Source organism: Stylophora pistillata, chromosome 7 (genome assembly GCF_964205215.1).
Source record: "Stylophora pistillata chromosome 7, jaStyPist1.2, whole genome shotgun sequence".
NCBI classification, from domain to species: Eukaryota; Metazoa; Cnidaria; class Anthozoa; order Scleractinia; family Pocilloporidae; genus Stylophora; species Stylophora pistillata.
In genome coordinates, this window is record NC_142525.1 from 6,631,895 (window position 1) to 6,653,140 (window position 21,246).

At 40.0% G+C, this 21,246-nt stretch overlaps 1 protein-coding gene, 1 long non-coding RNA gene and 1 pseudogene across 4 annotated transcripts in view; 2 read left to right on the forward strand and 1 right to left on the reverse strand.

Moving 5' to 3' along the window:
• LOC148726371 (uncharacterized) overlaps positions 1-21,246 on the forward strand; it is a 447,217-nt gene that overhangs the window by 283,515 nt on the left and 142,456 nt on the right. The window lies entirely within an intron of this gene.
• LOC148726389 (NACHT, LRR and PYD domains-containing protein 3-like) lies at positions 1,556-10,665 on the reverse strand (annotated as a pseudogene). The gene is made up of 3 exons (XR_015989471.1): positions 10,446-10,665; positions 9,772-9,795; positions 1,556-4,764 (listed from the first exon to the last, which is right to left on the reverse strand). The product of XR_015989471.1 is annotated as an NACHT, LRR and PYD domains-containing protein 3-like (transcript).
• LOC148726390 (uncharacterized) lies at positions 12,998-15,235 on the forward strand. The gene is made up of 3 exons (XM_088727409.1): positions 12,998-13,168; positions 13,264-13,327; positions 14,168-15,235. The coding sequence occupies exons 1-3, from the start codon at positions 13,102-13,104 to the stop codon at positions 14,943-14,945; spliced, it is 909 nt and encodes a 302-aa protein (XP_088583535.1). The 5' UTR covers positions 12,998-13,101; the 3' UTR covers positions 14,946-15,235.

The window sequence follows — 21,246 nt, forward strand, 5'->3', positions numbered from 1 at the left end:
AACAAATTATGAGCAAATGTCGATCTTATAGAATCCAGATTTTTAAATGCGCGAGAACGCGCGTGGAAATTGCTAAACTCACGAAAGCTATTGCATGAAAACAAGTCCAGTGACCCCTTCTTTTTATTGTTCCAATATGAAAATAACGTCGAAAGGAATCATCAGGAAAAAAAATACTTTTTACACCATGTTTAAACTACATTAACTTACACTACTTACAATACATATATAACAATACAGTTATACTAGTCAAATTTAATTACAGTTGATCTATTTACCACATTATTGTTTGCTTGTTAATTGTCGAGTGACTACTGAGAATTGTGTTTGCTATTTAAACTACAAGGGAATTGATTTTCCAGAAATTAATAAACTGTTAAATAAAAAAAGATAGCGAAGAGGTCAAAATACAAAGTTGAAAAAAAAAAAAAAAAGACAATACAATCTTATAACGACAGAAAAAATTTCCATTTGTTCCTGAACTCCTTCTCGTTATTACGAGTGACAGCAATATATTTTTCTAGATAAATTTTGTCGCGCACAAGTGAGACGAAATCATCGAAACGGCAATTTATGGTATTTAAAGCGTTAACATATAAAAAATATTTGCCTAGAATAATGAGATGGTTGAGGGCTAAACAGTAGGTGTGACAGCGAATAATTCCGAACATAATCTCCAGTTCTGACAGTGACAGTTTCATATTACTAGAGGTTGAGTACCACTCCTGGAATCTATTCCAAAAAGAACTTGCTTGCTTACAGTTTATAAACAAATGCCAGACGGTCTGGTGCTCAGATGGACAAAAGGGACAGGAGGGCGATGCAACTTTTTTCATTTTATGTAACAAGCTATTCGTTGGTAAAATTCGGTGAATAATTTTGTATTGAAACATTGTCAATTTAATTTCTCTCGTGGCTTTGAATGGTTGGAGGTAGATTTTGTTCAAGTCACTTTTCTCGATGCCAGACATTAAAAGTTTTTTCTCAGAAGTTGGTGGCGGTAGATCTTCGAGGTTAAGCAGGATACTGTATATTGCTTTACATGAGAGTGAACAGGTTGAGGTAGGAGGCGTAACTGGGTCTTCAACAACTTAACCGTGATCTGCACTCTCCTTCGGTTTTACGTCATATAACGGTGCATGCAAAAACGAAAAACTACTGAAGGCATAAACCTGTACGATAAATTGGCTTGGTTCACGCAATAAAAAATTTAATCCCGCACCCTATCTTTGCAATAATTGGCTCGGCTCAAGAATGGCTCAAGAATGAGTTCGATATCGAGTAAGTGCAAGAAAACAAGCCTTTTTTCCGAAAATGCCACAAGTGATTAACATGTAACTTCTCCCTATGATATCCATATATTATCTAGCAAACAGGTAATGAGAATTTAACACTTAGTACTACAAATCTAACACCAAATTCTCGTAACTAATTAACTACGAAATGTGTATCAACTAGAGGGGAGAATTTACAATCAGATCTTGAGAGTAAAAAGGTCCAGGCAATTAAACCCACAAACCAAAGGTATAGGAAGCAATATATTCCCAGCGAACAATCTATCAACAAAATCTTTATTCAATGCGATTCTATTTACAACAATCGTTTTATTTTACTCACATTGAGCTATAACAGTTCAAGTACTTTGTAACTCTCGTTGACCCAGAAAAAAGATCCACAAAAGTTACTTTGAGTAACTTTTGTAGATCAAGTCAAAACAATCAAGTCCACAAAAACTATTAACGTTTTCAGGCTTCAAGCTGCTTTCACGACAGCCTTTTACCATAAAGTTCTACTATGATCTATAATGATTCAAAACATTTTGTTTCCAACCATTTCGTAACTGTTCCTTTCTCAAGATTAAGCTTAAAATTAAGATCATTAAAATAAATTGGCGAGATTTCCTGTAAGCTAATGATGTAGATTAGTTTGACGCTGCTTCGCACATTTACAGAAAGTGCTTTAAATAGCTATATTTCTAAATTGTAAGTTCAAAACCTGGTCTGTATTTGTCCACTATGGCTTGAAGAGATTCTTTTTTTAACTTACTAATACAATCATTACACCGAATATCTAGTCTGGTTAGCGTACAGGTTGGATTCTGTAACGCTTCACATAGACTGGCAACACTGGTATCAGTGATCTTATTTTTGGACAGATCTAGTGCGGTTAGCTTACAGCTTCGATGCTGTAAAGCTTCACATAGACTGGCAACACCGGTATCAGTGATCTCATTATAACTCAGTCTTAGTGTGGTTAGCTTCCAGCTTGGATGCTGTAAAGCTTCACATAGACTGCCAACACCGGTATCAGTGATCTCAGTACCCCTCAGATTTAGTGTGGTTAGCTTACAGCTTGGATGCTGTACAGCTTCACATAGACTGCCAACACCGGTGTCAGTGATCTCATTACCCCTCAGATTTAGTGTGGTTAGCTTACAGCTTGAATGCTGTAAAGCTTCACATAGACTGGCAACACCGGTATCAGGGATCTTATTATCCCTCAGATTTAGTGTGGTTAGCTTACAGCTTGGATGCTGTAAAGCTTCACATAGACTGCCAACACCGGTATCAGTGATCTCATTATCCCTCAGATTTAGTGTGGTTAGCTTACAGCTTGAATGCTGTAAAGCTTCACATAGACTGGCAACACCGGTATCAGGGATCTTATTATCCCTCAGATTTAGTGTGGTTAGCTTACAGCTTGGATGCTGTAAAGCTTCACATAGACTGGCAACACCGGTATCAGTGATCTTATTCTTACTCAGATCTAGTGTGGTTAGCTTACAGCTTGAGTGCTGTAAAGCTTCACATAGACTGGCAACACCGGTATCAGTGATATCATTACGACGCAGGCATAGTCTGGTTAGCTTACAGCTTGGATGCTGTAAAGCTTCACATAGACTGGCAACACCGGTATCAGTGATCTTATTACGAATCTTATTAGTGACAGTCATGGCTGTTTCTCCTATAGTCAATTCAGACACAAGAGAGTGTTCATTGATCAGTGAATTACAGACTCGTTGTATTCCAGACATTGTTAGGAAGGAAAGTGAAACCTCGAACTTCTTAACTGGGACGAACTTATCAGAACATTTGTGTTGTGCCTCTCTAGCTTCCTCTTTATTTAGTTCACTGATAATGTCCAACACAAATGATACTGCAATGCTGTCTATATCTGATAAATCTTCAAAATACATGACGCCGTCTGAACTACTGAACGCTTGCTGATGATTCCTGATAAACGTTTTAGCGAATTCTTTGTCTTGATACTCACTCAGACACTTTGCTCTGAGTAATCCAGTATCATCCCCTGAAACTTGATGACTGGTCAACAACTTTTCCATCAGTTCCTCTTTTCACTCACTTGACAAAATGCCAGCCATGAATTGGAAAACCATTTCAGAGCATATCTCTACTGGAATACAATTTTCCTTTACAAACCAATGGGCGGCTAAGAATTCTTGGACAGTGAGATGTGTGAAGCTGAAGTGTTTCGTGGTTGTGATCGAACCAGTCCTATAAGGCTGACCACAGTAAAGAAGACCGCTACCTTTCAGTTTGTTGACTTCTTCCAACTCAAAACTGTCTTCTATCTCGCTTTCATCAAAAGTTGGCTTGCTTTCAAGCAGAAGTTTTGCCGCTAGTTTTGATAGTTTCTCTAATGTGGTTTTAATGACCGGAGGAGGCTTGAATTGGTTAGGAATTTCTTTGTGTCTGTATTCTGACTCAGAGCAGTGCTTGAGTTCAAAAATATCAATAAGTTTTGTGTAAATGTCGGTTGTTGAGACAGGAAGGTCACGAGGATTTCTTGTTTCGTTTAGAGTATACTCCATCTCGAAGCACAACAGATAACAGAGCATAGGAATATGAGCAAAACTGACTAGGTTCTCATTCTTCATGACATGTTCAAGCACAGCGCTCTTCATATTTTCGTTTTCATTGAAGTACTTTTCAATGTATTCTTTAATCTGTTGTGAAGAAAATCCCACAATTTCTACGTACCGTTTAAAACGGATTCCTCCCAGCTTATCCGATTCATCAGGCCGCGAGGTTACAACAACGACAGAACCTTTCAGCATCTTACCCTTGATGAGTTTTGAACATAATGCGGCCACCGGCATTTTACCTCTAGCGTTATTCCTATGTCCTTTTCCCGAGTTTCCAGTGATATAATCTTGCTTGGTATACTCATCATAGCCGTCAAGGATAATCAAAACTTCTCTGGGATGACTTACAATATACTCAAATGTAACGTCATCAATGTTAGAGTTGTCTTCTAAAATCGAAGAATAGTTTAAGATTTCTCTTAAAGTCACACTTTCTTCATCAAGCAAATTCAACTGACGGAAAGTAAGCAAATACGCAAATTTAAAATTTGGGATTTTAACGGTTTCTCTTGCTTGGAATAATTCGTTTTTGGCCCAATCGCGAATCAGCTTTTGGCAAAACAGAGATTTCCCAATGCCTGCTTTTCCAACGACAAGAATAGAATTAGGATTCTCCTGATCACTACTCGTGCCAAGAAATATTTCATCACAGTGCTTAACTGGAGTACCGCTGACTTTTCCGAAATACTCAAGGTCTTTACTCCTTGAATATGTCTCGTCATTCCTGGTGAGGCGTTTTCTTCCATGTTGTATGAGAAGGTTAGTGAATATTTCATCCGTTTTCAAGTTGGAAATGGTGTGAGAGGCCAACAGTTTGGGTTGGAAATCCGTTTCGCTTAAAATGGAAGTCTTTAAAGCTGTAGTGTAGGCACTTATGGCTGAAAGGTAAGAAAGGGAAAATACTTCAGTAGTAAATAACAAGAACGCGAGGAGAACAGTTTAAGTACTTTAATTCATACTCCACAGGGTTGAACTTTTAAAGCTGTTGTTTAGGGACTTACGGCTAAAGAAAAAGGGAAAGGAAAATGTCTTACTAATAATGCGAACGCGAGGAAATGCAGTTTAAATAATTTCTATCGAATTCAGCACAGGGAGATTAACTGGCACAGAGCTTGAAAAGTGTCTATTGTGTCTATCAGATAACAAATCGATCCCTATTCAAAGGATAGAAAAGTTTGTTTCGTTAAAGCGTCACTCCTCCCTTGAAAATCAAGTAAGTTAGGTAAACAAACCCTTTCGGGCGGCTGGTATATCAGCTGATAATGTCCACTTCCGAGAGACTATCTGAAAAGTGACTATTTGCATGGGTAGTCGCATAGAGCCGAGTAAAATTAAGGATTAATTTCACGCGTGTTTTCAGAAGTCTAATAAGGTCAATACTGCACGTTGTTACGTACGTTTGTAGAAAGCCATTTCAGTTTTCACTCAAGTTTTACTTTTGTTCAACAACGTCAAAGAAATGAAAGCAACCCTGTTAAAAAATATTGCCATAAATGAAGTTATAACATTTTTTGGCAGTTAGGCTATTTTAATATTTCGTAAATTTTTGGTATTCGCCCAGGCAAATACCAAAATTAATCAAAAATGCTTTATGTCTCAGCCAATCAGCATTTATTATTTTAGCCTCCAAGTTAGAAGGCCTACAAGCGAAGCTTCGAGAGAAAATGTAACATCATGAGGACAGTCTCTGAGCCAAGAACATTACCAGCCAGTAAACCAGAAAAGGGTTTCTTTTGTAACCCCTAAGATAATTTTTGATATCGTGCGAAAACTGCTCTTTGAAAAGCTAGGGTGGAGCTTTAGCAACGACGACGGCGACGGCAACGAGAACGGCAGAAGACAATAGGCTTAATGAGCAAAAACAATCGCCCTGCACGTGCGTTTAACAGTTTGGTACATTTCTTTGCCGTTCCCGGCAAAACAACAACGTGAAATAACCAAACGTTAGGTTTTCTCGAGAACGTGAGCGCATGACGGTTAATTTTTCTTTCTTTCTCCTTACTTTAACGCCGTTCGTAGTGATAAAGTCCCTGAATAGTTCGCCAGCATTTTCCAAGTGAAACACATCAGAATAACCTCGAAAGAGTTACAAAAACGAAAAGTTAGAGTTCGACACGCCGTTTTCGTTGCCGTCGCTGTTGCTAAAGCTCCCCAGTGTTGATCTAACGGCGGATGGGTATATGCGACCAGCTTTTTAATACTACTATCACTGGACTCAACAAAACGATTTTGTTTTTCTTGTGTGTTAAAAAAAAAAATTCAGCTAAAAAAAATAAAATTTTAAGCAAGCTTTATTTCCACTGGCTTTCTTTCTTTATGACGGAATGAATCAGAGGAAAAGTATTGAAGCAGACGGTAGTTATTGCTTGATAACTGTCCATTGATTTTTCCCCACGCGACGTTCAGTAACGTCGCACGAAAACCAGTGGCTAGGTTATAATTCGTAATAATCCTTGACAAATCTCTCCCTCCCCCACCGCTTTATGTTTGTAACAACAACACTGGATTTCATGAAAAAATTCTCCTTTAGAGGGGAGTGGAGTGTTGTCAGAATAGCTTGACAAGGGTTGTGTGACGTCCCATTCCGAACGCTTGACCGGTACAATTAAGAGTTGCGTGACGTCTCATTCCGAACGCTTGACCGGTACAATTAAGAGTTGCGTGACGTCTCATTCTGAACGCTTGACCGGTACAATTAAGTCACTCACAGCCATGAAAGATGGAAAAATCTGCATTTCTCAAATTCCATCGTACTTAAGACCTCCGGTGACTAATTTCAGAAATAGATATTTCCGACAATTTCGAAAAACCCTATTTTCACAACTCTGAATTTCTAAAATGAAAGCAAGGAAAACTGTTTGCGGTGAGAAGGATTCACTTTAATCTAAATAGACCTCGAGGAGATTCCCTCAAGAGTAGGATATCTCAGTCCTGCAAATTTCTTTTACCGATTCGTTGCCAATCCGGGAACTTTTGGTATTGGATTTGTTAAACCTTTAAAACACCAATTTGTAATTAAAACAGCGTTCCGACTTGGCAGCGACTTCGGAGATTAAGAAGGACGCTGAAGTAGAAAAGATTTTTTAATTCGAATACTTTAAAACCATTTTTTTAAGCTTTAATTTTACCTAACTTCATGAGAGATTCTACGATCGGCGACAAAATTGTCGACGTGGTATGGGTTGCTAAGTAGGACCTTAACAGGGGACACTTGGTATGTATATGGTGGGCATGAACAGCATGCTGGGAAAAAACTATTCACCGCACAATATTTGTGTGGTGCTGCACGAGGAGATCATAGATCATAGGCATGGATTGCCAAGGAGGAGCACAGGGGATCAAGGGGACACTATATATGATGGGCATGGATTGCCAAGGAGGAGCACAGGGGATCAAGGGACACTATATATGATGGCCATGGATTGCCAAGGAGGAGCACAGGGGATCAAGGGGACACTATATATGATAGGCATGGATTGCCAAGGAGGAGCACAGGGGATCAAGGGGACACTATATATGATAGGCATGGATTGCCAAGGAGGAGCACAGGGGATCAAGGGGACACGATATATGATAGGCATGGATTGCCAAGGAGGAGCACAGGGGATCAAGGGGACACTATATATGATGGGCATGGATTGCCAAGGAGGAGCACAGGGGATCAAGGGGACACTATATATGATGGCCATGGATTGCCAAGGAGGAGCACAGGGGATCAAGGGGACACTATATATGATGGCCATGGATTGCCAAGGAGGAGCACAGGGGATCAAGGTGACACTATATATGATGGGCATGGATTGCCAAGGAGGAGCACAGGGGATCAAGGGGACACTATATATGATGGCCATGGATTGCCAAGGAGGAGCACAGGGGATCAAGGGGACACTATATATGATGGCCATGGATTGCCAAGGAGGAGCACAGGGGATCAAGGGGACACTATAAATGATGGACATGGATTGCCAAGGAGGAGCACAAGGGATCAAGGGGACACTATATATGATGGACATGGATTGCCAAGGAGGAGCACAGGGGATCAAGGGGACACTATATATGATGGACATGGATTGCCAAGGAGGAGCACAAGGGATCAAGGGGACACTATATATGATGGACATGGATTGCCAAGGTGGAGCACAGGGGATCAAGGGGACACTATATATGATGGGCATGGATTGCCAAGGAGGAGCACAGGGGATCAAGGGGACACTATATATGATGGCCATGAATTTCCGGGGGGGGGAATATATATGGTAAAGGCTGATAGTTTCTAGATATGGTAGACACTTCCTTTCGGGTGCTGAGCAAGCAGATCATAGGTCTAAATTGCCAGGGAAGAAGTAGGCAGTGGAAATTGTTTGCTAGAGGGGTGATGAAGGAGTGGTAAACACAGAGATCAGAGGTATGGTCAGCAGAGGAGGAAATATGCGCGTGAAAGAAACTAGAGGAGAGAAGAACTTTGGGGGAGACCAATAATGTGACCTAGAGGTAATAAAGAAGTCTAGGAACATTCTGTAGGTATTCACTTCATCATGAGATGATAAAAAGTTGGAAAATTGTTTTCGTTAAATATGCTAGAATATCAAATTATAACATTTGGTGCACAATATGGTCTTCAGCAGTTTTTAGTTGTACCCAAACTCAACTTGTAAGTTCAAAGTAGGATAAGAAGTAAATGTTGGAATTGAAGTTTGAGAGTAAAATGATGAAAATTTGGATACAGTCTGTGAATCAGGATGCAAAGACAAAAATTTGCTAATTCTCAGTTAAACTGAAATTTTAGCCTAGAATGGTTCTTATATGAAGGGAACTTAACTGCGAAATTTTAGTCCAACAGATTCTTAAAGTTTAGTTTCTTGTAAGTGGGTTTTTACTGTAGCTCAGAATTTAAAACCCAACTATCTTTTTCTCATTCTTCAGGGAAATAAATAGTGCTCAGTCCTCACTGCATACCTGTTACCACATGTCAGGTTGATAAGTTATAGAAGAAGGAAATAAATAGTGCTCAGTCCTCACTGCATACTCGTTACCACATGTCAGGTTGATAAGTTATAGAAGAAGGAAATAAATAGTGCTCAGTCCTCACTGCATACTCGTTACCACCTGTCAGATTGTTAAGTTATAGAAGAAGGAAATAAATAGTGATCAGTCCTCACTGCATACCTGTTACCACCTGTCAGGTTGATAAGTTATAGAAGAAGGAAATAAATAGTGCTCAGTCCTCACTGCATACTCGTTACCACATGTCAGGTTGATAAGTTATAGAAGAAGGAAATAAATAGTGCTCAGTCCTCACTGCATACCTGTTACCACATGTCAGGTTGATAAGTTATAGAAGAAGGAAATAAATAGTGCTCAGTCCTCACTGCATACTCGTTACCTCCTGTCAGGTTGATAAGTTATAGAAGAAGGAAATAAATAGTGCTCAGTCCTCACTGCATACCTGTTACCACATGTCAGGTTGATAAGTTATAGAAGAAGGAAATAAATAGTGATCAGTCCTCACTGCATACCTGTTACCACATGTCAGGTTGATGAGTTATAGAAGGAAATCCACAACTACCCACTGAAGGTTCGTTCACAATTAACATCACAAAGGAAAGTAGGTGGTGAAAAATTTCTAGTTTGTGTAAACCTCTCAAAATTGCAAAATGTGACGAAGTGGAGACGGTTTTAATGTAAAGGACTGCAAAGCTTAATCTAAAAACTAATTAAGGTCTAAGACAGCAGGAAGGAAGAATTATTTTAGTCTAATGCATTCTTTGGTGCACAAATCATTAGATAACTACTGTATGGAGTGAGCAAAGAACATCACCAACACTACAAGCAACTACACAAAATGTAATTATTTCACTTATCAATTGAAAACAAGTCTGACTTACCTTCAGGGGGTAATCTATTAGTACCTAAATTTGTCAATAAACAAAAAAAAACTGCTGTCAGTTGAAACCAATTTTTTTAAAATGACTTCAGTTAAAATCTGGATCATTCATCTCAAAATATCAGTAATAGGATGTCAACTGTAATGAGTGACCAAGACCAGATTTCTCCTTACAATATCAATACAATATCAAGCAGACAAGTAATGAGAATACAGAAAAATATCAATAAGGGGATTTTAAGCTGATCCCACACCAATTTCTCCAAAGGTACATACAAACCGTTGTATTGCAGACAGTGGGGAGAATTTCTAATAAGATCTTGGGAGTAAAAGGGTTCAAACAATCTGATGTGTTGAAAATTTGCCCAGGAACATATGTCAAACCTTTTCAAGCCTTTAAAATTATTTTGGCTGTGTTTTCTCCTGGCTCATGGAATGAACTGTTATACATTATTACATCCCATCCCTCAAATGAATGTGACCACAGGTTTCTCCCAAACACCTAACCATTGAATTCCTAAGAGTGATCAGCATCTAATTTCTCTGTACAGTAATACTGCTGAGTCATTCATGATGAGAATAAGGGAAATGAACGCTAAACTATAGAAGCTTTGATCTACATCAGACCTACAGTGTATCCCTGTTGAGAAAGAACACTGAAACAGAAAGTCATACCTGTATTAAAGTGAGGCCAATCTTGGAATATGACTGGATCACTCAAAATGTTGGCCACAACAGATGCCGCCATCACACAGGCAATTTGTTTCCACTCCCCACCCGAAGACTGCCTTTCATCTGCAAAGTCTTTGACGCCCTTGACTACCACCCATTCTGTCTTAAAATCATGGGCTGCTGCAAACACTCCTGAAAAGAAAAACATTCATGAATGTCTCTTAACACTGACATGTCTCTTAACCATATATTAAGCTTATTTCTTTGCATCTTTGTGATATTTATTGTTCAATTGAAGTTCACACAGATTCACACTCTAGCTTCTGGTAAACATCCACATCACAGAAAGAGGTTAGTGTAAGTCCCTACATGTGCAACCAATGTTTACAAGAAAACTTGAACACCAAGACTGTAAAATTAATTTTCAGTATACATTTCTCTAGAGACAAAATATTATCAATTAGAGTTAACTCTTTCACTCCCTAGATCTAATTATCCTATAATGTTGGTTGGGAGAATTGGGTTTTGGATCCACTAATAATCCCTTTCTTGATATTTGTTCTATTCTCATTACTTGTGTGCTTGATATCATATTGATATTGGAAGGAGAAATTCTGTCTTGGTCAGTCTGGGGAGTTAAGGGGTTAATAAGGACTGTGATTCTACTCCCCAGACCTCAAACAATTCAGCAAGATACTTTCTACATTTTTAGAAGACACAACTTTGACAATTCGTGACATCCTGAAGGGGCAAAATCAATTTTAAATTAATTAACTTGTGACCTTCACCCTTACAAAAACATCTTCCTACCCTACCCTTGCCTAACACAAATTCACTATAATAAATACACATTATATAATTACTGCAAGGTTAGCATGCTGCATGATATTTTTCTTGGACCAGCAGGGACAATTCCAGAGCAGTGTTTTTAAAGACACTTGCTACAAGTGCTAACATCCCTTACATTTCAATTACTAGTATTTTCATCAATATGGTTCTCACCTCCACCTTCCATTTCAACTGCAATTGCTTCAGGATGTTGACCAATCATGTCCTCGTTTTCCTCTGAGATACTCAGAAACACTCCATCACAGTGCACTTTGGCATTATATTCATCAGCATTTTGTAAAGGTGCCTTCCACCCATCAGCCACATGTTTGATCAGGTTACCAATATCTCTGCTGGGAGGAGTTTTGTGTGCAGCTGTTACCAGCTTTGATGAAACAACTACATCTCCTAGCTTGACCTCTCTGTTGTTCAAACCACTGCAGGCACCAACAGAAAAAGTAGCCTTGGGTCCAAGTAGAGAGATGGCATCTTTTGCAGCAGACAAAGAGCCCCCAGGAACATCTGAACCTTTGGAGCACCTCATCAAAGCAATTTTCAGTTTCTTTCCTTGACCATCACCTGTGCAGCCAAAGTACACATAGCCAATACTGTTGTGGTAACTCTTAAAGGGTTTCATCTTGCCCCACGACCGAGTTTAAAGAGGAATGGCTGTAGAGGGTAATGTGACGTCAAATCGAGGACACGAAAGTCTGCATTTCACGCACTTTCACTTGTTTGGAAAGGTTGTCGTCGATATTGTCCGAAATATGCCGACTAGGTGTGTTGTATGAGGAATGTATGAAGCGCGATACCCTCTTGCAAATTTCGCGCGTTGCTACATCCTCCTACAACACACGTAATCGGCATATTTTCGGACAATATCGACGACAACCTTCCCAAACAAGTGTAAATGTGTGAAATGCAGACTTTCGTGTTCTCGATTTGACGTCACATTACCCGCTAGAGCCATTCCTCTTTAAACGCGGTCGTGGGGCAAGATGGCGGCCGATTTTTCGTATTTTGTCTGGGCACAGAAAATTTTAGATTTGAGCAAATAAAAAAATTTTGCACAAAAATACTCCAAAAATACGCTTATTTCGTTAAGCGAAAACAAATTGGGGGTTTAGGTGCACTTTAATTTATTCTAACGTCGCACTTCACATGCATTTAACTCAAACTCTCGCATTAAGCTCGGCGCATGTAATGAAATTCGACCTTTCAACCAGGCCTAAATCACTGATCCCTCGTGCATGATGACGTAATTAGCAACTACGGAAACAATTTCCTGAATCGTCTCGTCGTCTGGTGTTAACTTCATTCCGTTACTACAAGGAGGGATGTGGGTGGGGGGGGGGGGGAGAAGAGGTACAGCTACACAAGGGCTACGTCGAGTCCAATCTCCTTCGGGAAGTTCTCAGGGTGGTTTTGAAGTAAAATAATTATGGAATTAGTTGGTTTATTTCTTTTCCCTTTACCAACCGTTGTTTGTCAGGTTGGTGGAGTAATTTAGGAGACCTGCTTTCGAGTCCAGTGTGTTTTTTTCTATGGACTCGGTAAAAATTCGACGTGCCTCGGGAGTTGTTCTTCTCTTTTTTCTCATTTCATAGTTTACACGAGTTTTTCGATCCAGTCTGACATGAGTTTTTCGATCCAGCTCCGTGTGGACTCACATGACAACGTTTTAACGATTGAAGATCGTGAAATACTGTGTGGGTTCGTGTGAACATATTAGGGACCTTAAGCATCGACGACGTTGGAAGTCACGGACGTTCGCCGGAAGTGAATTATCAGCTGTCGTTGGCTGTTGCTATGGATACACCGTCCGTCCCTGATGAAAGGTCACGTCGACGACGCAGGATCGCTTAGTTTGAAGTCCTGGAGAAAACGCAGAAATACAGGTGGATTTGAGATTAAAACTACCGTACTTCGAAGATGATTTGATGTCACTCGCTCCGATAACCACATTAAATTTTCTCGGCTGTTGTACTTGTAGTCATGTCAAGCTTGCAAGTTCCCTGTGAAGGAGGAAATTACGCTGGTCCAAGCAGATCCTCGAGGTTAGTTGTCATGCAGCTTAATTTTTTTTTGGACGAAAGTCTCTGAGGTCGTACGAGTAACTTAGCGTAATGCATACTTTGAGAAAAAAATTCTTAGCCTTAGGTCAAAGTTAACTTCGCCACAACAAATAAATGTGAAAATTCGTCCGTTAGTTTTATGCAACAAACAGTCGGCAGTTCCTATTTTGTTTATCTTTTCTGTCCGGCCCGGCTCAAAAAGCGACATCTAGCTATACGAATGTACACACTTTTTTCTATAGTAATCTTTGTTAAACGAATATCTGAGGTTAATAGAAGAATATAGATAGCCGTGATACCGCCCAAATTGGTTTGAAACTAAAATGTGTGTTGCATCTAATAAACTTAATCTTACACGTAAAGCATATTATTTAAGCTTAAGTAATAGAGCACTTTTTCCGTGTTTATATAGCCTCATCTAAACACGAGGTTGGTTGGGAGAATTCAAGACAGTTAGCAACTGTGGTGGTTGTATACAGGCCATGCCATTTGTTGGCTGACTGGTAGAATACACATTATTTACTCTACTGACGTACTACTATCCTCTGTATAGAGCATTTAAATTAGCCTAAACTCGCTTAGAAAGGAAGGATTTTCAGCTTGGGAATGAAAAATATAAATTTTACCAAAATTAGAGAGCACGCTCGAAAACTGCAAGTAGTGTTTAATTGGGGGACGTAATTTACATATCCTACAGAGAAGTTTAACACTGCATTTTTTAATCACATCAGATCGACTGGACATGATGTTCATGTAAGCTAACGGGATACTTGTATAAGTTGTCTTTTAAAGGCTGAAATGTCATGCATTGTTTTAAAACAGTGGTAAAATGGAATGGAGTGAAGAGAAAGATATTCTCCTGTGCCACGAAGTCTTGCAGGCTGAGCCATACAGGGCTAAAGAGAAGACTGTGGGCAGGGCACAGGCATGGGAGAAAATTGCCAACATTCTCAACAAAAGAGCAGAGTTTAAAGTTAACAAGAGGTCTGTAAGAGATCATTATATGGTCTTGGTGGAAAAATTTAAAAAAAAGACTTCACAAGAATTAAAAGCCAGTGGCATCAGTCCTGAGCCAACCAAGCTGGACAGGCTACTTGAAGAAATCATAGAGAGAGCTGAGGCCTGTGATCAGTCAAGAGATGAGGAGGATGACAAAGCAAGAGAGAAAAAACAGAGAGAACAAGAGCAAGCTAAGGATATCAGGCTCAAAGCCATGGAGTCATTGAGTGAAACAAAGAAACGGTCACTTTCAGATGGGGATGGTGAAAATCAAAACAAGGCCAAAAAGAGGCGATCCAATGGAACTGAAATGGTGGCCTATTTGAGGGAGCGGGCAACTGAAGAGAATAGACTAAAAGAAAGAGATATAGAAATAAGATCTGTGCAGTTGGAGAAAGAGGCTGAGAGGCAACAATTGCTTGACAAGCAGCATAACAGCCTGATGCAACTGCTGTTACAACAGCAGCAGCAGCAACAACAACAACAACAACAGTTCCAGCAACAACAACAGCAACAGTTGCTACAAATGCAAACCTACATGGCTCAACAGCAACAACAGCAGTATAAAATGCTTCTGGCAATATTAGAGAAGAAAAATTGAAATAAGCACGCTGCCCCCTTCCCTGGCCCAGAAAAGAACATTAATACTTGCTTCAATTAAGCTTGTGAAAATGTTTAAAGTGAGCTGAGAAGGGTCCCTCTTGAATGAGCACCCTACTGTTTTAACCCAACTTTGGAATAAGTACCCTGGGCACCACTTATTTGAAGATTTACAATATTTTTGGATATATTTCGAGCTACTCTTTTAAAAATTTGTTTTTTTAACTATGATTGTATTGGCCCCAACTAAAGCAACAGGCCGGTACGTATTAACTTCATTTGTACCAGGGAATGCGCCAAGTTGGGTCACATGAAAGCGCTTACGTGACAAAGTCATATTTGTAAATAGTGATGCGCAATTTGGGATCACGTAAACAATTGTTCATATAACGTGATGCGCTGTGTGGGCTCACGAGCTTTTTAATTCTTAGCACAGTGAGAACTCTTCAAATATGCGTCAACTTATTTTGATGCTGATTGCAGATGCTATGAAAAGAAATGCAAACACCGCCAGCGTAGAGACAGCCTTATCGACATTGCAGTTCAAGTGCTGTCTCAAAGCCTTCGGCTTTGTTTGACTCATCAGCGGCGCTTGATTCCGCTAAAGAGACCAAGGATGACATGGAAAAGAGGCAGGCCTTCATTCTTCGCCAGTATCATCGCCCTTTGCTCCACAATCCAGCTGTGCAGAGTATTTAGCAAAAGAAAATTAGTCGCAGATAAGGAAAAGGCAGATGCGTTGAAAGTAATAGAGAACAGCATCCAGAGACAGTCCGGTACTAGAAGTACTGGACCAAGAGCTTTAGGAAGGATGCACTGGTTAACGAGTGGTAAACACCACAGCGTACACTATTGAGTTATGGATGCACGCGGGAGGTTGCTAAGAAAGAAAGAAGCGTAAGAGTCGCTCGAGGCGATAGCCGAGAGCGACTCTAGCTTCTTGAGTGCTTGGCAAACCTCCCGCGTGCATCCATAACTCAATAGTGTACGTTGTGGTGTTTACCATTTGTTTTATAACATAACATTGTAGCTAAAGAGTTCCCTTTTATTTAACAAATCTTACGCGACCAGAAAAAACAAGCGCGCGCGTAAAAATAGTCTTTGCATTTGTTCACGTCAGCAGCGTACACCCATGGGCAAATGGGGGACGCTAAATTGACCAATCAGAGCGCGCGCTTTACTTTGGTTATGTTAGAATTCCACTTTGGGAACTTCAGTAGGAGACGCGGGAAGTAGAGACGCCGGCTGCGCAAATACTCCTTTTACAGTCAGCTTGGTCATTTTTCCCGTGATTGATAAAAAATGCACACTTTTTATTCTCTGATTTGTATTGTATCGAGTCTCAATTCTGGTTTGTAATTCCTGCCTTTGCCTTCATGTTTCATGGATTTAATAAATCGCATCATCAGAGTTAATAGCCCATTTCCGAGTTGTCTAGCGCGTTGAGCTGGTACTGAATTTAGCAGATCACAACGATGCTCGGTGTGCACTTGGCAATGTTATGGCGTCCTGGGATGTGGATTTCTCCAAGTACTTGAAGTAGAAAACCTGATAAAATATTTGTCCGGTCGTGGAATCCAGTTGAGTGATAGGGGAAAAGGGAAGAGAAGGGCTGAACTTTTAGAGGTATGTCAAATTGCTTTCTCGTTCAGTTTCCATTGGCCCAGCAAACAAGGTTCTCCCATGCTACCTCGTGCCAGTTTTTCTCTTTTTGTCTGGCGTATCATTTGATGGCCGAGTTGAGATAGAAGACCATGAAACCGGCATCCTGTCGGCTCGATTTGTCGAGCAGCAGTTGTTATTTCAGATGAAGTTTGGGCTCCATTTTAGATGGGGTTTCACACTTCTCTTTCTGTTTGTTTGTCTTTCTGTTTTTGGAAAATGTCTAAGTTAATACCAAAAGAGCCTATTGTTCCGAAAATTCATAGGAATCATTTGCGGGGAGAATACAAAGTGAAACGAATGTCGCCCAGGGGGTTCAGTGGTCGGATGTGATGACAAGCGCTGTGGAGCAGTGTGGAGGTTTGAGGATATTGAAAATGTTTCAGCAGGCGAAGTATAGGCAATATCGAAAGGGATCATATTTACTGTGTCTAATCTCTGGTTTGGAGTTGAAAAAATTAACAACGAAGACAAAACAGATAAAGAATTAACAAAGGGTTTCGATACCTACAACACAATGTGCGACGGTGGTCGTAAGGAAATTCTCTGGGAGGAAAACGCGGAGCAGTACATCGGAGTTGCAGATCTCCGGTTTAGTGGGAGAGTGGTGGGGGAGGGGGTGCACCCCTTGGGGGGTACATAATTTATTCCCACTTGGCGCTTTTTAATCCAAGAATTTAACTTTGATACAGGGCTAACCCGATAAAGACGTTGAAACCGAGAAGATCAACTCAGGTGACTGAGTTTAGTAAATGGTGAAGACAAAGTTATTTATTCAGTGACTCAACAGGACAGCTCATCAAGCCCTGAAAATGATTTGGATTTAGGAAATTCCTTCTATCGCTGAAAACATGCCTCGGATTAGAGATCCAAAGATGACCCTCGCAATCTACCATTGAACATGCGTTATGTATATCGACAGTTTTCAGAGAACAATTAGGAAAAGAATTGGATAATTTTTTTGTCTACCAGCACGTATCAGTATAACACTGTAAATGTTAAAATGAAGTGAGAAAAAAACCAGGCCGGCAATCACTTCAGTTTAAGAACGATATGGCACCTTACTGATTCATAATTCTGTTTTCATGAGGTACTGACGATAAGTGTGTAGTAGGGGTGGGGTGGGGTTGGGGTGGAGAATCAAGAATAGGATGCGTTTTCTTATTATCTAAGAAGTATGAATGGCTCCTCTAACAGACCTTGCCAGGTGGGAGGTACAATGAGCCATAATCTTGGTTAAATGATAAACCGCTCTCAATCCCTAGCATCTACATTCCAAACCTTAATAAGCAATCGCTTGCCATCACACCTACCTTCGTTGAATTTTCGTTCGGCCGCCCCAACCTTGGACTCCATCAATATAACTGTAGTGTACTGCAAATACCTCGCATTTGACAACTTTTTTTAAGCTTCCAGAGAAACAAACGTTGTTTAACCGTAACTACAAGCTTTAATTCAACTCAAGCAATTGTAAACCTTACAACAATTTAGTTTTGTTCGGCGGCGTTTGCGTCGGTAGATGAACTACCTGAGAGTGAGGGTCGATCGCCCAGGCCGACATGATTTGCGCACTCAGCTGGACACGCAGGAAATCTGTAGACATGCTGTGATACTTTATACATCTCAAGCAGACGAGTCTTTTCTACGGTGGCTCTCAAGGGCTATCCACCTACAAAAGTTTTCATGACTTTATCGCGCGATAAGTTTTGCCAAGTCCATTCATTCAAAAAATTTGCAATCAACATTATCGCGCGATAGATAAACTTATCGCGCGATAAAAAAACTTATCGCGCGATAGAACAACTTATCGCGCGATAGAACTACTTATCGCGCGATAGAACAACTAATTGCGCGATAGAGTGTTCTATCGCGCGAAAGAACAACTTATCGCGCGATAGAACAACTTATCGCGCGGTAGAACTACTTATCGCGCGATAGAAAAACTTATCGCGCGATAGAGTGTTCTATCGCGCGATAGAACAACTTATCGCGCGATAGATTAACCTATCCCGCGATAGATAATATCATCGTGCGATAATTTTATTACTAGCTCCCATAGCCCCACGACCATTAGCACGTGGTCACATCTATAGCAAGATGGCGGACCAAGTTTCGAATATGAGTAACTGTCCACGAAATAAAGACTTTTATTCTAGATTTTTGAGCAAGAGACGGTAATCTTTGGATTAAATTAAATTATATTTCTGTGCTATCTTAGTAAGTGGGGTTAAAGATATGAGAGGGACTTTATTGCTCTATATTTGAAAGACTGTTTATGAATATAAGGTGTAGGGATACGTTTTTAAACTATATAAGGTGTATAAGGTAAAAGATCGTTTATGAATATAAGGCGTAGAAAGCATAGAAATATAATTTAATTCAACCCAAAGATTACCGTCTCTTGCTCAAAAATCAAGAATAATTATATCTTATTAACCAAGCGCGAGGGCCGTACTGGGAGAATATCGGCCCGAGGTCTTGACAGTACGGACCGAGCGCAGCGAGGTCCGTACAAAAAAGACCGCCTCCCGGTTAGCTCAATGGATAGAGCGCTGGACTGTTGTGCGGGAGGTCGAGGGTTCGAGCCCCGGCCGGACCAACACTCAGGGTCTTAAAAATAATTGAGAAGAATTTGCTACCTTTCTATAACATCAAGAAATGGTTAGATATTCTAGTCTTCTCGGATAGGGACGAATAAATGGAGGTCCCGTCTCCTGCAGGGTTGGGGTAGGAGACGTTAATTTCCCACACACGAGATTACTGTGTGATGGATGTCCTCCCCTGGGGTGGGATGGGTGGGATATAGGGCGCACTTAATTTGGAGCCTCGCTCTGTTGTGCGACCCTCACCACACTCTGGTGAAAGTGATTAAATAAAGACTGAGGGCCGATATTCTTCCAGTGCGGTCCCGAGCAAGCTTGGTTAATAAGAGATTTATTATACGACTGAAGTTCAAAGCGACACAAGTGCGGTATCATTCGGGACCATTCGGGACAGTGTCCGGTCCAATACTTAGAGAATATTAGACCGGCAATAGAGCATTTTGATTGGTTGATTTTAGTTATTGGCCATCTGGCTGCCCGAGTCGTGTAATAAAAGTCTTTATTTCTTGGACAATTACTCACGTTCGAAACTTGGTCCGCCATCTTGCTATGGATGTGACCACGTGCTAATGGTCGTGGGGCCATGGAAGCTAGTAATAAAATTATCGCGCGATAATATTATTTATCGCGCGATAAGTTGTTCTATCGCGCGATACAGTGTTCTATCGCGCGATAAGTTGTTCTATCGCGCGATAAGTTTATCTATCGCGCGATAATGTTGATTGCAAATTTTTTGAATGAATAGGCTTAGCAAAACTTATCGCGCGATAAAGTCATGAAAATTTTTGTAAGTGGATGGCCCTTGAGAGCTACCGTACTTTTCCTTTATACCACCAAGAGAATGTGAACTGCTATTCTGTCGATACTACTCAATAATATTAAGGACTTTTTTTTATTTGTGCGCGCTTTAAATAAATCTATGTATTAATTTTTGTTTTTCATCTTGAACTTGTCTGTACTGAAATAGCGCAATCGTTTAAGATAGCTTTGTGAAACATAAAACACGGACATTAGCCTAACTGCACCCCCTCTGGCTGCGCCCCCTGTCTGGAGGCAGCGTAATCCATGGAGTATTTGGTTTTTTCATGTAAAACACCGTCTAAATTCTGGAAAGATTTTCTATCCTGGCTTAGAGTAAGTGTCTAAATGTTGAAACGCTGATAGAATGTGATATAAATAATTGGGAAAATCGACATGTAAGAAGACATGGCTTTAATTAATTAGATCTCATTACTAGTGAAATATAACATATGATATATACTCTAGAAAGTGCCCAAATAATCTTTGCATATTTCAAGGTTTCATTGCTCAGATCAGAACTATTTACAAAATTGAGCTTCAAATTGCTAAGGAAAATAATAAGCTCTCAAAGAAATAAAAAAATGGAAAAAAAACTACTTGAAGCACGAGCCTAAGATAGGGGGAGGTAGGAAGAAACAGAAATTAACAAAAAATATAGGTAAATATAAACAGATATTTGTAATTTTAGCAGCTTCGTGTCGTTCATTCTTTACGACTGTAAATGTTAATTAACTTAATCTTGTGCAATCATTCCGGTTCTTATTTATTTTTGACCAATCAGAGCGCGCGCTTTACTTTGGTTATGTTATAATGTAAGTAATGCAGTGCGAGCGTTTTAATAACAAATTCATTGTAAATTGATTACCTATGCAGTCTAAACTTTCATAACAAAATGCTGTTAAAATAATATTGAATGAAAATAAAAAAAACAAAACAAAACAAAAACAAAAAAAGGACAGTACGTGCAACTGGCTTACTTTGCTCAAGGAATAAGACCTTTTTTGGATTTTGAAACCGGCCCTTTGGGAAAAATTAAGTGTCACCCTAACCAAGCTGAAGACACAGCTAACTTTCGCTTTTTTCATTGTCCACCTTCATTCCCCACCTCGGTAACTGTCGAGTATCTAAAGCTGCACTTCTGCGGATGGCAACAGATACAATAGGTGTTCAATGTTGACCCTTCTTACAATCTATGGGTTTCAATCCAAACTCCAAGAGTGTGCTCCCAACCAGGCC

Coding starts and splice junctions, on each gene's coding strand:
- LOC148726390 (XM_088727409.1), top strand. CDS start 13,102: ATGAAAGGTCACGTCGACGACGCAGGATCGCTTAGTTTGAAGTCCTGG. Junction 13,169..13,263: donor GAGAAAACGCAGAAATACAG/GTGGATTTGAGA, acceptor TTGTACTTGTAG/TCATGTCAAGCTTGCAAGTT. Junction 13,328..14,167: donor GGTCCAAGCAGATCCTCGAG/GTTAGTTGTCAT, acceptor GTTTTAAAACAG/TGGTAAAATGGAATGGAGTG.